Source organism: Corvus brachyrhynchos, unplaced genomic scaffold, assembly GCF_000691975.1.
Source record: "Corvus brachyrhynchos isolate BGI_N302 unplaced genomic scaffold, ASM69197v1 scaffold61, whole genome shotgun sequence".
NCBI classification, from domain to species: Eukaryota; Metazoa; Chordata; class Aves; order Passeriformes; family Corvidae; genus Corvus; species Corvus brachyrhynchos.
In genome coordinates this window covers 4,009,305-4,023,386 of record NW_008236478.1, presented here as the reverse complement: position 1 = coordinate 4,023,386, position 14,082 = coordinate 4,009,305, and the positions used below count along the sequence as shown (strand labels likewise).

General features: G+C 39.3%; 1 protein-coding gene across 1 annotated transcript in view; it reads left to right on the top strand.

Moving 5' to 3' along the window:
- The window catches only part of LIPA (lipase A, lysosomal acid type), a 12,451-nt gene extending 947 nt beyond the window's left edge, over window positions 1-11,504 (top strand). Inside the window, exons 2-9 of the mRNA XM_017725857.1 lie at window positions 1,276-1,480; window positions 4,403-4,601; window positions 4,890-4,999; window positions 5,611-5,747; window positions 7,172-7,318; window positions 7,625-7,696; window positions 8,729-8,800; window positions 9,556-11,504. Of these exons, the coding sequence (XP_017581346.1) occupies window positions 1,276-1,480; window positions 4,403-4,601; window positions 4,890-4,999; window positions 5,611-5,747; window positions 7,172-7,318; window positions 7,625-7,696; window positions 8,729-8,800; window positions 9,556-9,795 (1,182 nt within the window). The 3' untranslated portion in view covers window positions 9,796-11,504. The remainder of the gene's footprint in view (window positions 1-1,275; window positions 1,481-4,402; window positions 4,602-4,889; window positions 5,000-5,610; window positions 5,748-7,171; window positions 7,319-7,624; window positions 7,697-8,728; window positions 8,801-9,555) is intronic.
- The last annotated feature ends 2,578 nt before the right edge of the window (window positions 11,505-14,082 follow it).

Sequence of the window (14,082 nt, the reverse complement as noted above, 5' to 3'; positions counted from 1 at the left end):
GGGGGGTGCGCCCCCGGGGGGCTCCAGCCCCCTGCCAGCGGGCAGCCCGCTCCTGCAGCCGCTCACACCCGAGGCTTACACGTCCTCTTTCTCTACTCCTCTTTCCAGGTCGTTCTTGGTCCGCTGTTGCCTACAGCTGATCTTTCTCTCACATTTTTTCTGACCCACACCTGTGGATTTTTGCTAGCGGTTTTTTGCGGCAGTCTGTCGGAACCGCTAGAAAAGCGGCTCTTTGTGAAGCTCCTAGCACCATGCTCCTGTGTTCTTACCCACGGCTGCTTTTCTTCCCGTTTGGGATTTACTCTCTTAACTTTAGTCTCCTTCTGCTGCAGTAGCTAACTCCTGAAATATTTCCTGTTGGTAACTGGTATTAGTTGCTCTTTCCTCACCCTATCTAAACTGTGCCAGTTTTTCACACATGTGAGAAGATGCTTCAAGATAGAAATGCTTAAGGTGTATAAGAATAGAAGTGCTTGGATCATGTAAATACAGTTTCAAGGACTAAATAGTAATTTACTCTAAGGCTAATAGCATTGGAGTAGTCCTCAGCCTTAAAATAATTTTGGAATGTTAATGTCACTGTGAATAATTAAACGAAATAGCATGCTTAATTAAATTCTCCTCCTCTTCCTTGCCCAGCAGTCTAAGAGAAGAACTCTGATCATGTCTTGCATTTCTTTAGATTTTCTCAAGGCATGGTTGGGGTTATAAAATCAATGACATAGCAAGTTCACTGCCCTAGTGGAGTTTCATCAAAATAAAATAACATAAAGCCCAAGCCATAAGAGATGGAAGATTAAACCTAATAATGAAATCATAGCATTAAACAGGTGAAGGGATCTTTATTATTATTTTCCTGTTTGCTTTGACAGCTAAGTCACTTAAAAACTCTGCACTGGGCATAAGGTTTGAGGAGAAAAGTAAGAAATGGCACATCCTTCTCTCCTTCCATATGCTGCAGTGGTGCCAGTGACTTTATTCTGTCCTCACTTGCTCGTTACTTGTTTTCTTGAGAGCAGACAGTTTCAATTTTTGTCTGCCTGATCTGCGTCTTGGTGTTTTGCCCTCTTACCATAATCTCCTTTCCAACACTTCATCTTCTTTCTCTCTGTAAGCACCATGTGGCTGGGACAGTCCAGGGAGTCCTTGTAGATTCCTAGGATTCAATCTGGCTAGTACCTGAGTCTGTACTGGGATGTCTTATTAAGAAGATCTGCCTGATAGACAGATGGTACATTACTACCACACCCTTTAATTCCACATTCCAGCCTTTAGAAGAAACCCAGGGTACTTCGCCTATGTTCCTGGACTGAGGAGCCTGACAGTCTGGTTCCAAGTTGGTTTCTTTTCTCTCCTCAGAGTGAAATTATTACCTTCAGAGGATACCCTAGTGAGGAATATGAAGTAACAACAGAGGATGGGTATATACTTTCCATTAACAGAATACCTTATGGAAGAAAAGGCCGTGAAGGAAGCAAAGGTAGGATTTATGTCTGTTTGGAAAAAGAAAGAATGAAAATGAGAAAAGCTCTCTTTGGTTTATAAAACTTTTGTTCCTGTAATAATCCAGAAAAAGATTAAAGACTACTGTGATTTAGACCATGGAGGAGACGCAGAGGGTGTGCAGGTGAGGCAGTGGGGGAGAGAGAGAATAGGGAGAATGTAAGCTCAAACTTAAAAGGGTTGAATGCTAGGTGCTTTAAAAATGAGACAGATTGATGTGGAAGAGGGGACACACGTACCTTTTGACTGGCTATCCTTGTACAGTGAATATGGAATTAACAGTGTATGTGCAGTGGCTGAATTTGTTATTAGTCTTGCCACCATCCCGAGTTCCTACAGACATTCATATAACAGCAGCCCATTTGCATAGAGATTACATATTCTAAGGACTGCCTCAGAAAACTTTGGACTGAAAAAAATCCTAGGATTACAGGTAAAAACGGAAGCTCACAGAAGAAATTTATCATTGTGCTATAGCCTTGGGTGTGAACGAGACCTGTGGAAAAACCCTCTCCCCTGTCAAAGGCCAAGCAACAGCCTTCCTGAGCTTATCTGTGGATTTTGTATGAGTTAGGATGTTTGCACTGTCTGTTGTCTTTACAAGGAGCATGTAAAGATCAGTGCATGGAGAGCCCCGTCAAAACTGGCAGGTGTCTTTGTATTTGATTTCAGAGAAACCCTCAGTAAAAAGGCTGCCCTTTTACCTGCTGATTTTGTTGAATCCTTCATTGATGACATAAGTACACAGAAGTTTCCTGACGTCTGGGAATTCTGCACATACCCCTTACCACACCCTCGACCCCAAGTTCATGTTTTTCAGAGTGCTTTAATTTTAAAAAACAAGGATTACTGACCACATTTGTGGAAGTATGAGCTCCTGGGAGAATGAAGATTTCAAAGTTCATGTTGATCTTCAGTTTTTATAGACTTGGTATCTTTTCTCGGAAAGATACCAATGGTGTGTTACTGCTGACTTAGCGTATATATGCTGTATTTTTCTTTTGCAATACCTGCATAATGTGAATAGTATTCCTTGGAATTATGTATCACATGATGTTTTGGAACAAAACACACAGTTCTTCAGGAAAAAAAAAAAAGATTTTTGGTTTTACTAGCAAAAACCCCCTTAAAACCACTGCATAGCATGGGTAAGAAGGGTGTGGAAGTAAGTCTGTCTTCACCTTCTTGGGTTTGTAGTGAAGAGAACAAAATGGTCTATGCAGAAAGGGTAATTTAAGGACCTAGCTTTTTTATTCCCCCTCTGGGGTTTTTGGGATCACAGGTGATAGAAAGTCATTATTATTATCTAAGTCAGTTTGTCATATGATTGTGCAATTCACGTGGAGGTCTGGTGACTACTTGGTAAAGTGAAAAAGGAACTGGCAGAAATTGGAGGTTAACATGAGAACAGAATTAAAGAATTAAGGCAGTTTAACAGTTTTCCCCTTCCAGTGTTACGAAACGGGAGCTTCAGGAGAGCCTGTTCCTCAAAAATTCAGAAGTTGGTTAATCTGAGTTTAGTAAAAGGGAAGAAGATATCAGTGGTAAGTGGAACATTACTGAAAATAAATTCAGTGTTAGGCTTGAAAATCCTGCTTATAAGACAATAAATTATCGGTGCAACAGAGTAAACAGTTATGTTGAACTGAGCTGGGCACTGCTGGCTACTTGCTCTGCTTGCCTGGACAGTATGCCATGTGGATTTTTAAACAAAATGGGAAAAGCAGGCACTCAAAAGGTTCCTTACTACAAGTATAAAGATTTCCAGAGAAGGGGAATATTGTTAATTTGGAATTTGAAACTTGCAGCAAACATTTATGGACATGAGCTGTGATGGACGATATAGGTGACTGAAAGTTGTAATTTATCTGTTTCTGCTGAAAGATCCAAGTCTAAGTTATCAATGGAGGAAGTGCTGTGTGAGTCTGTATCGTAGCAGACTGATGTGTCACTGGAGGAGGTAAATTCCTGAGTAATCTCTGGCATTGAGCTCGTTATCATGTTACCTGTTTTCAGTTATTAGAGCAGAAGTAAAACCCAAAACACCTGTGCTACTGTGAGAACCAGAGACAGTTCTTTGTAGTTTCTGAAGGCCTTGATTCCCCTAAGGGATTAGATGTTAATTTTTTTCTCTGTGTAGAAGCAGGAACCTTCCATTTTTAAATCTGTATTCCACATAAAGGTGCAATTTCCCTTTTTGGGATGGGGAAGTCAAGAGGGTCTTCCTAAGTTCTATCTGAGTCTTAACTGTGGTTCTTATAACTACTTAAATTAAAGGGAGAAAGTCCTTTGAAACACAGACTCCTTTGTTGGCTGCTGTACTGCTCTTGAAGTTCTGCCAGAGGTTTGGTGATGGAAAGGAGTTGCACAGAGATAACATCAGTACCATTTGCAGAGCTTTCCACAGCTCAGCACAGTAGTTTGACATTGCTTTGACTGGAAAACAAAGACCTCAGTAGCACATATGGGGGAATGCCTTCCCCAGGTTTGAGGGCAGGGCAAGGTTCATAAGTATTAAAACTGCCACCAAGTTTGGGCCACTTTTCTGAGTCTTTGTGAGCTTGGAACAGTTGAAAGGACTACCTGTGCTTTTCTTGTAGCTCCTGCTTTTCTTGTGTTCATCTGTTACATGCTTTTAGTGTGTTTTGAGCTTCAAGTTATGAAACTAAGACGTTTCTAGTTTAAAATTCTTAATGATAAAAAGTAGCTTTTTGTGAAAAAGCATGTGATTTCATGGCACTATGACCATTATACAAATTGCTAGTCTTAGTAGATTAAGTCAAGTAGATTAAATACTCAAGTGCAAATCTAAAACAGACTTTCAATAGCTCACTTGAATTATTCTTAGGTGTGCAATGCCAAATGAACAGGAATCTATCATAAGTGCTTTCTTTTTCAGGTCCAAGGCCTGTTGTGTTTCTGCAGCATGGTTTGCTTGCAGATGCCAGCAACTGGATCACAAACTTGGATTACAACAGCCTTGGCTTTATGCTGGCAGATGCTGGCTATGATGTGTGGCTGGGAAACAGCAGAGGGAACACCTGGTCCAGGAAACACATACACTTCACAGTGAAGGAGGAAGAATTCTGGGTTTTCAGGTATCCTGATTTTTCTATCCACAGTCACATTGTGGACTGGCAGGATATTTTTTCTAGTCACATGTGTTGTCACACATGTATGGACAGTAGAGGGGAGTTTTGAGGTCAGTATAGTGTGCTGAAACTCATAGGTGGTCAGTAGAAAAGTGAAAACTCAATCATCAGTGTTCTGTTTCATGCAAAGGAAGCTTTTCTTTATGTCCACACAACTGATCTGTGCAGGAAAGCTCTGTGCAGCTGTTCCTTGCTGATTACTTACACAACTGACTTTCTGTCTTTGCTTTGTAGCTTTGATGAAATGGCTAAGTATGACATTCCAGCCTCAGTGGACTTTATTTTGAAGAAAACTGGCCAGGAACAAGTATTTTACATTGGCCATTCACAGGGCACCACAATGGGTATGTGGAGAGATGCATTTGTTAGAATATGTTGTGTTTGAAGTGGTATCAAGTTTCACATATGTGGATTAGTGATTGAAAACTAGGGCTCTTGAAAATTCCTGCTTCTGGTTTTTAGTAGCTTTCTGGAATATTCGTCAGCATTAAAATGAAAAGACAATCTTTCTGTGTTTATTTAAAAGTGGAAAGCTGTTGGAATGATAAATTGAAGTCACAGGTAGCTGGCAGTACAGCTTCTATTAAAAAAAATCGATGAATTATACATAATAAAATTAGATTAATCAGACACAGAGATTAAAGATTCCTATTTTCAGGATGCTTTGCTGCATGTAAGGCCTTCTAGTAAAAAGAGGTAGGCAAGCTGGGTTAGTAAGCATTAAATTGCTATTTGGAAGAAGGCAAGTCTTCTGAATTACTGTGTTTAGTTCAGGCTTTGTAGTAACTAGGTTAATTTACATTATCTAACCTAATTATAGATACTGCAGCTGAACTATTAATCTAAAAGTACATTTTCACACTCTCTCTCAGATTTTTGTAGAATTACTGCCAGGTAAAATTCTTATCCAACTTGTGTCGGTGAGGTTTGTTAATTATTCTTATATTATTTACAGCTTTTGTTGCTTTTTCAACTTTGCCACAGCTGGCTAAGAAAATCAAAATGTTCTTTGCCTTGGCACCAGTAGCTACAGTCAAGTTTGCCACTAGCCCTCTGGTAAAATTGGGGTTGTTTCCTGACCTGCTACTCAAGGTTTGTATCTGAGTGTAAATGTTTCAAGCCAAATGAGGTATGCCCCTTTCTATCTGAAAATAGCATAGCAGAAAATGTTAATAGCTGTGGATTAGAGAGTAACATATGACAAGGATTCTGGGTCAGTTTTACCATAATGATGCCGTTGAAGTCAGCAGTGTCTTCTCTGGCTTTATTACTGTCTAGTGAGACAATTTGCATCAGTTTAAAGTAGTATTTTACAATTACAACTTAATAGATGGAATGAAATTGGCTTTCCATTTATATGTTTCTAGAATTTAAACTAGAGAAATCATATTATTAACTAGTCACTGTGTCTTAGAGTCATATAATATCTTTATACAGAATACGTATCTTCTGAATTGTCATGAACTTTAACAGATTTGTTTCACAATCAGCCATTTAGTATTGGAAGAGGATCCTTCTGAGGGTGATTAAGAGCAATAGCTTTTTTTATATGCTGTGAATCATCTACTGTAGGAGTTTACCTCTTCCCCGTTAACATCAAGGGGAATGAGGCAGACTGCAGTAAGTGCCTGAAGTCAGACATTGTGAACACCCTGCTGTGTGTCTATTTTTAACCATCAATTTTCGTTCCACCACCCATGGAGATTCCCACACAGAGTTGTTTGTTCTGTGACATAAACCCTCTTCTGATCTAGCTTGTACTGATTTAAAGTCTGTCTGTAGTACTAGGTCCTTGCTCTAAAGGCAGTTAACATAAAAGCAACATTAATAATTGTGATCTCCTATTCCTGGCACAGTGAACTTCGTCTAATAAGACTAGCAGCTGATCAGTGCCCTGTGCAGATGTTCATGTTGTGCTGAGGAACTTGATTCTCATGGTGACTTGCAAAAAAACTGGAGTGCAGGGACAACCTGGCAGTGACAAACCCATGGGTCAGTCATATATTTAAAGAACTGTGTCACTTTTAAGGAAGTTTTCAGTGGGACTTTTTTAAAATCCTTGAACATTTTAAAAATACTCATCAAGAGGAAGTGGTCACCACATCTCATGCATCTTGTTTTTCTCTCATAGTTTGAAGAGAGGAAGCTGCAAGTACAAAACCATTTAACATTAGCAGGCAGGGCTTAACATACTTTAGCCTTAAACAATCTGATGACAAGAAGCTGTACAGTGTACCTGTAAATTGACTTCAAAATTTATTTGAATTTGAGGTTAGGTTTGAAATTCTTGCAAGATTTTCCCAGTTCCCAGATACATTTTGTGGGGTTAATGGACTGCACCATTTGTAGCAGAAGTAACTATGACAACACTGATAAGGAGATCAATGATTTTCATATGACACACCTGTCACCAGTGCAAATGGAAATAATTACCTCAAGAGAGTTGTTTTATAAAAACTGAAAATAGGTCATTCTGTGCAATTACATCTTTGCCCTATGTGTTTGTTATTTTGTAGGACATGTTGGGAAAGAAACAATTCCTCCCTCAGAATTCCTTGCTGAAGTGGCTTGCTACCCATGTTTGCACCCACAGAATACTCGATGACCTTTGTGGCAACCTATTCTTTCTTCTATGCGGTTTTAATGAGAGAAACTTGAATATGGTGTGTTCTAGTGACTTGCTTTAATAGCTAAGTTATTGTGAACTCTAACACAGTATTGACTGAATATATAAAAATGCTTAAGGGATACCATTATTAGGTTTAAAATTCAGCTTGAGTGTTCTGTTGTTCATTGCAATTAATCCCCGAAAAGTTTTAACTTCTTATCTGCATGTATGGCTCCAGTTAACTTTTGTTTATGATAGTTTTAAGAGGATTAGAATAGTTTGTTAATTGTTCAGGAAGCAACAATGGGTAGAACTGATGCACTATGATGAGGAGTAAGCCATGTTAATGATCTTGTTGCAGAGCCGAGTGGATGTGTATTCAACACACTGCCCTGCGGGAACATCTGTACAAAACATGATCCACTGGAGCCAGGTAGGGTTTCCAGAATCTAAAGTGCCCATGACTCTGGTTTGTTGGTAGAATATTGATGTGTCTGGTATTTAAATGAAATAAAATGCCAAAATATATGTGCAGCCTAGCCCAAGAGAAATTTGGAACAGCCAAATGTCAGAATGGCAGCTGTTTACTGCAGCTGCTGCCATGATAAGGAACTAATCTGGTTCACCCCTCTTCCCTATTTCTTTGAAAATTTGCCAGCTGTAAGTACCTCAACCAACAAAAAATACAGCAGAATTACTTACCTTGGAGAGATGCTGTAGTGAGTATTTGTTTCCCTTTCAGCAAACCCTGTTTTGATTACAAGTTTTAGCCAGTGAAAAGCAGCAGATTTTCTGTTCTATTCGGTTTGGCTTCATTTTATATTTTATTAGTATATTTTGATGCTCATCTCAATGCACAGTTTCATGCCTTTGATGCTGTTGTGCCTGAAGCTTGGTCAAAAGGCTGACAAATGAGACATTTGCCATGGAATCAGTGGTCAGTGCTAATTGTGATCTCATAGCTGGATTTGGGCATGTAATCAGAAGCAATGTGTTCTGCTGTACACAACTGTTCAAGTGTTGGCTCAGGAAGAAACTTGTAAAGATTTTTTTTTTCCAGATCCCTATTATATAAATTTCTGTTTCTGAAAAATAGAATCATGCAGAGTAGACTTGCTAAGAAAGCTCCCTGCTTTATTCATGCACATTTAGACATCAAGGTAAATATTTCAGAAGTAAACATGGAACTGCCACATCCTGGCTTTGGATACACTAAGCTGTTTTCCTTAATCTTTTCTACCATTGCTATGAGAGAATGTGAAATCTTAAGGGACGAAGTCTAATGGTATTTAATGTTAATGTTTTCCATTCCTGTGACACTGGGCAAAGCAGTGACAGTTGTCCTTGTTAATGTTTGGCATTCCACTGTTTTTTCTGTAGGTTGCCTTGCCAGTTCTCCAGATGATGATGCTTTTTAATTCTTGTGGTAGTAGTGTTCTTTGAATGTGTATTTTTTTATTTCTAGGCTGTGAGGACTGGGGAACTCAAAGCTTATGACTGGGGAAGCAAGACTGCAAATATGGCTCACTACAACCAGGTAGACACCTTTAACATACGTAATTCTAGAGTGTCACAGAAAATAGTCCTTGGGCACTTCTCTGGGTGCTGTATTTATGCTGCATGCTAAAGAGCTATTAGTGTTATACAATAACCAGACAGGAGATCTGCTTTTTCCAAAACAACAAAAAGAAACCAGATGGGACTGTAGAGCTCAGAGGTAGTCCTAACTCAGTGTGGGACTCATGTGTGTATATGAAGCTGTGGTGGCACCCTCTTTCTTGAGGGGAAGTCCTGCCAGCCTAGATCATGAGATCCCCCTGCACTTCTCATCATAAGGCACAGGCTGTCAGTTCATGCTTATTGTTTATATTTAGTCTGTTTAGTCTCATGCATTTTTGTTTCTAAATTGCTGTGTATAATGCCAAAAATATTTTGCCCCTTCTCTCTTAGTGACTGAAAAATATTGCAGTATCATACTTTCAGAGTAGCAGTCACTTTTGGCTTTAGATTAGAGTTGAAATATCTTGAATTGGATGCATTCTCTGAGATTCTGCTACCCTGCTGTCTTTGTAAACTCCTCAAACCACATACTGCTTCACATGCTATAGTGTTGCAGGACTCTTGCAGTTATATTTTTGGTTGAGGCAGGACTTCATCTCTAGCTGCCCAAGAGGGAAAATGAGAATCTGACACATTCCTGCAGTTGCTAGTATGTTACACTGCAGTGTAGTATCGTACTGAAGATTTTTTTTTTTTTCCTAATGGTTTTGTTTTCACTTTCCCTTTCCTCAGTCTACTCCCCCTTTCTACAAAATAAAAGAGATGACTGTACCAACTGCAGTGTGGACTGGTGGACAGGACTGGCTGGCAGACCCGAAGGATGTTGCTATGCTGCTCACTCAAATCACCAATTTGGTTTACCACAAAAACATTCCGGAGTGGGAACATTTGGATTTTATCTGGGGCCTTGATGCGCCTTACCGCATGTATAATGAAATAATCAACATGATTAGGAAGTTATCTCTAAACTGACATAGTAGTTCAGGGTATTAGTTCACCAGGAATTTGTCATTTTTTGGAAAATACACTTTTCTGGCAATAATGCTACATTGCTTAGGATGATGCATTTTTAAAATGCCAGCAGTGACTACTATCAATTGGATAATATGAATTGGATTCATATTTGGTTATTTTTTTCTCAGTATTATTTCTCTCTCCTCACAGTATTTTGCTGATTTTGCACAAAGTGACATGGTACTCAAAACACAGCAGTAGGACTTAGCACAAAAGGAGTATGTCAATTTAGGAGCATGTAAATTTAGTGACCTGTCTGAAAGACACATTAGACAAGTTAGTCCATTCAGCACCTCAGGTGCCTGACACTTAAAACAATAAGTATTTCACTTTGCACAAAACACAGCCATTTCTCAGTATGTGGCCATTTCTAAGTACCTTTGAGAAGTACTTCTTGTACTGCAGTGACCTATTTGGTGCTGGCACTTTACAAAGCACTTAGTGATTTTTTTTGTTGTGTTGTTATTTTAGCCATCACATAAAAGATCAGATTACTTTCCTTTTCAATATTGCCCAGAAGAACTGTGGTGAAGCCAAAGACACCACTGTCAGTTAAAATCTCTGATTTTGGGACTGATTCATTGCTGCATTTTCTTGCTTTGATGGTGTCCCTGAAGCCTTTTTCAAGTGTTTCACATACCAGCTGTGGACAGAGGTCACAATTTGCCCTGGCAGGTTCCTGGAACAAGAGCAGTGGTTCAAACAAAACCACTTTCAGTTAACTTTGTCAATAGGTTGTGGCTTTCAATGAGAGTGATGTAACATGTATTTTGCACTGACCACTAACTAGAAAGCAAGCTCCCCCAGTCTATTGCTGGTGAGAGCCAAAGCATTAATTCAACAGCTTGAGTGACTTAATTTCTGTGGACTTTTCCCTTTAATCATCTGCTGCATTGATGATCTGTTTACTTCTTAACTGCTTATAGGGCATTCCCCACTACTGTGTGGAACTGAATAACAACCTGGAGAAACCTGACAGTATTAACAGCAGTTCCATTTGTCTCAGCTTCTGCTTCAAACTGAGGCTAAGACCCCATTTAATGGGGAAGAGGATTCACATCTGTCTCAGGGGCCTGACTTTGGAGCTCTTTCCTTTGACTGTGCAGAGGACTTCGTCTCCTCCGAGATACATAAAAGTTCTGTGCCAAATGAACAATCTCCAGAGTCAGTTGCCTCAGTCCAGATGATAATTTCTGTGCCATAGTTGGATTCAACCCAGATTTATTCAGTAATCCCAACAGGATAAAGAGCCTTTCTACATGTCATAGGAAATAAGGCATTTTAAATTGAGGCAAACTTATTTTGTAAAAAAAATAAAAAAGAAATAAAAAAAAATTTGCAGAAATATACCCAAGTTTTAAATTAAGGCTTGTTTCTTTGGGTTTTTTTTTGATTCCTAATTCAGACTCAGGGAATTCTCAGGTGTTGTTTAGGGACAGAGTGGTTCAATGGTTCATGATATTTTGGTTGTGATTCCTACCTGCACCTTTAAGTGTGCTTTACATTTGCATCAGCCAGATTTGCTTTACCTATGCTGAAAGGAAGCTTCTGTAGGAATCCAAGGTGGCTAACAGTTGTGAGGGTATGTGGTATGGCAAGAGCCATATGCATCATGTTTATTAAGCTTGAGCTATTTCAATAAACGTAAGACCTGCCTGGAGTTTGAAGTGGTGTGGTGTTTCACTTCTGTTTCATGAATGCATGGGAATCATTGGGACAGAATCCAGAAAGCAAGGTCTGTTTTTCACAACTATTCATCCTTAGAACAAGTACAGGAAAAAAGTAAAATAGCTAAGTAAACTTCCATTTTACTTTTTCCCTGAAAGAAGCTATTCCCAAGCCTAAAAGGCCATTCTTATTCTGGTGGATTTCTCTGAGACTTTTAAGTAAGGTACTAATTGTAAATAATTACTCACAAGATGGAGTCATTTTCTAAGCCTCCAGGTGAGGCTTCTTTTAAACCACTGACATGGTGGGAAGCTGCTTGTATCATATTCTTAAACCTTGGGTAATTGGATTTCTTAACAGACTGTCTGGTAATCTCATAAATAGCACTTAATCACACCCTAAGGCAGGGAGCCAATCTTTGCCACAGTACACATGAACCTGCTTTTGACCTTTGCCACCTTCAATAAAAAATGTGCTAAGGCTATACCTTTCTGGACATTCTGAATACTGTAGTTGTGCAGTCAAGGCAGTAGAGTGTATTAAATCCTATATGTTGCCACCTTTGTCAGCTGCTGAACACCCTGTGTGCCTGGAAATAAAGCCAGAATACTGGAAGCTTTATACAAAAGCTATTATAGAGGTTCTCTGCTTTGCTGGAGTAGGGATGGTTATGGAAATTGGGCTGCTTTAGTTCTCCCTGACTCACTAAAGTTGCAGGCCCTATGTGACAGAAACTTGGAGAGCTGTCAGTGGAAAGAATTGTGCAAAATAAGACAGTCTGAACATAGAGATGAGTGAGAAGCTTGGTCTACTAAGAATCAGCTGTGATGAATTAAGAATTCAGTGATGAACAGTACATTTTTCTAAGCAGATCTTAAATGCTGAGTGCCTGTTCTATGGATGTCTGTGTGTTACAGGTATGTATGTACATGCTGTTGAAGGTTGGCTGAACATTAGCTTTGGACATACCTCCGTATAAAGGTGCACTAGCTTAACAGAGTGCATGGGACACCTTCTGCTGGCTTGGTCTCAGCCAGCAGAAGGTGTCATGTAGTGACTCTGCTAGAAAGCACAGAAGAATGTAGTCCCTGTTCAGCTGATGGATTGTCAGACTCGCAGAGCTGTGTGCAGCTGAAAAGTGCACAGTTCAGGGCCTTGACTTAAGAGATTTACAACAATCAGACAGATGAGGGATAACACGGATAAAAAGCCTTAGTTTTGTCCTCATGTGCTTGAAACGTGACAAGGATTTTTAGTAGTCACCTGCAATTATATTTAGTGTTCATTTCCTGCAGAAGGCCTAAGGGTGGTAGTGTGTGTATGTTAGTGGAGTGTACTGAATAATGCACTAGCTCCATGCAGAGCATTTTTACACTAGTTAGTGATTCCATGGCCAGTGATAACACTGATAAAAGTTTATACATCAACTCAAGCAGTATAGAAGTGCCTCAGCATAGGAAGAGGTGGTAAAACAGAGCTCCTACTCTACTTGGGCCCTGCAAGAGAAACAGTTTTGTCAGCTTGGGAATAAAATTTTTCTATCAATTATTTACGGTGAATGTGCCATACCAAAAAATCCGCAAAACAACCAACAACCCAAAGTCCCCCAAAACAAGCAAAAAAATCCTCAAAAGAAATAGAAGTGCCTTAATACCATGAGAAGTTACAAGTGGATTTACTCTGTAAAATGTGAGAGAGAAACTTTGATGGCGGGATAGTTTTTTGGATATCTAGTAAAATGGCTCTTGGTGGAAGATTTTCTGGTAATTAAAGCATTTGTAATGTCTTCTCCCTTTGTTGTCTTATAACTCATGCTGCAGCATTGCCTGTCAGGAGCTTGCCTTCCTTCCCCAGCAGCCTATTTTTATAAAACTTTGCATGACCAAAATCATTGAAATCATCAGTGAAATAAAAAATTATGAAGGTTGGCTGGACAGTAGCCACACCTGTAACATGATTGGCTAAGTCTTATTTTCTGAGCAGAAGTGTCTGCATTGCATTCTCAGCCCTCCAGAAGCTATGTCTGTAGTTGCAGAGAATGCAAATCAATTTCTCATTCCTGAGTTACGACTTCTGAATGAAAGAATTTTAGGATCTTTTCCTGAAGGTTATTATTTTGAAAACAGATCCTGTTAAAGTAAAACTTGGGAATTAGCAATTTACTTCACTGGCAGTTTTCCATCATCAGCCATTGTTCTGAACTAATTCAAGTGACCTTTGATTATGCTTTTTGCTGGCTTGGAGAGGTTTTCAGTGAAGCTTGGTTGGGGAGGTGGAGATTAAAAATTTGATTAAAAAAATGTGTAAGTTATGTTAAGAAAAGTATTTTGTGTTTAGGTTAAAATTTTTAATCAAAACTGAAGAGGAATACATGCTCTTCATCCTGAAATTCTCAGCATCCCTGTGGGCTCAGGGTTCAAGCTGCTTACCTGGCATGCGGGGAGGAGAGTTTCATCTCGCTTATTTGTATCCAGATCCTGCACTTGAATATACAGAATAACTAAACAGAAGGATTTAACGGAAGGTTAGAATCGTAGAATCATTTAGGGTTGGAGAAGACCTCTAAGATCGAGTCTA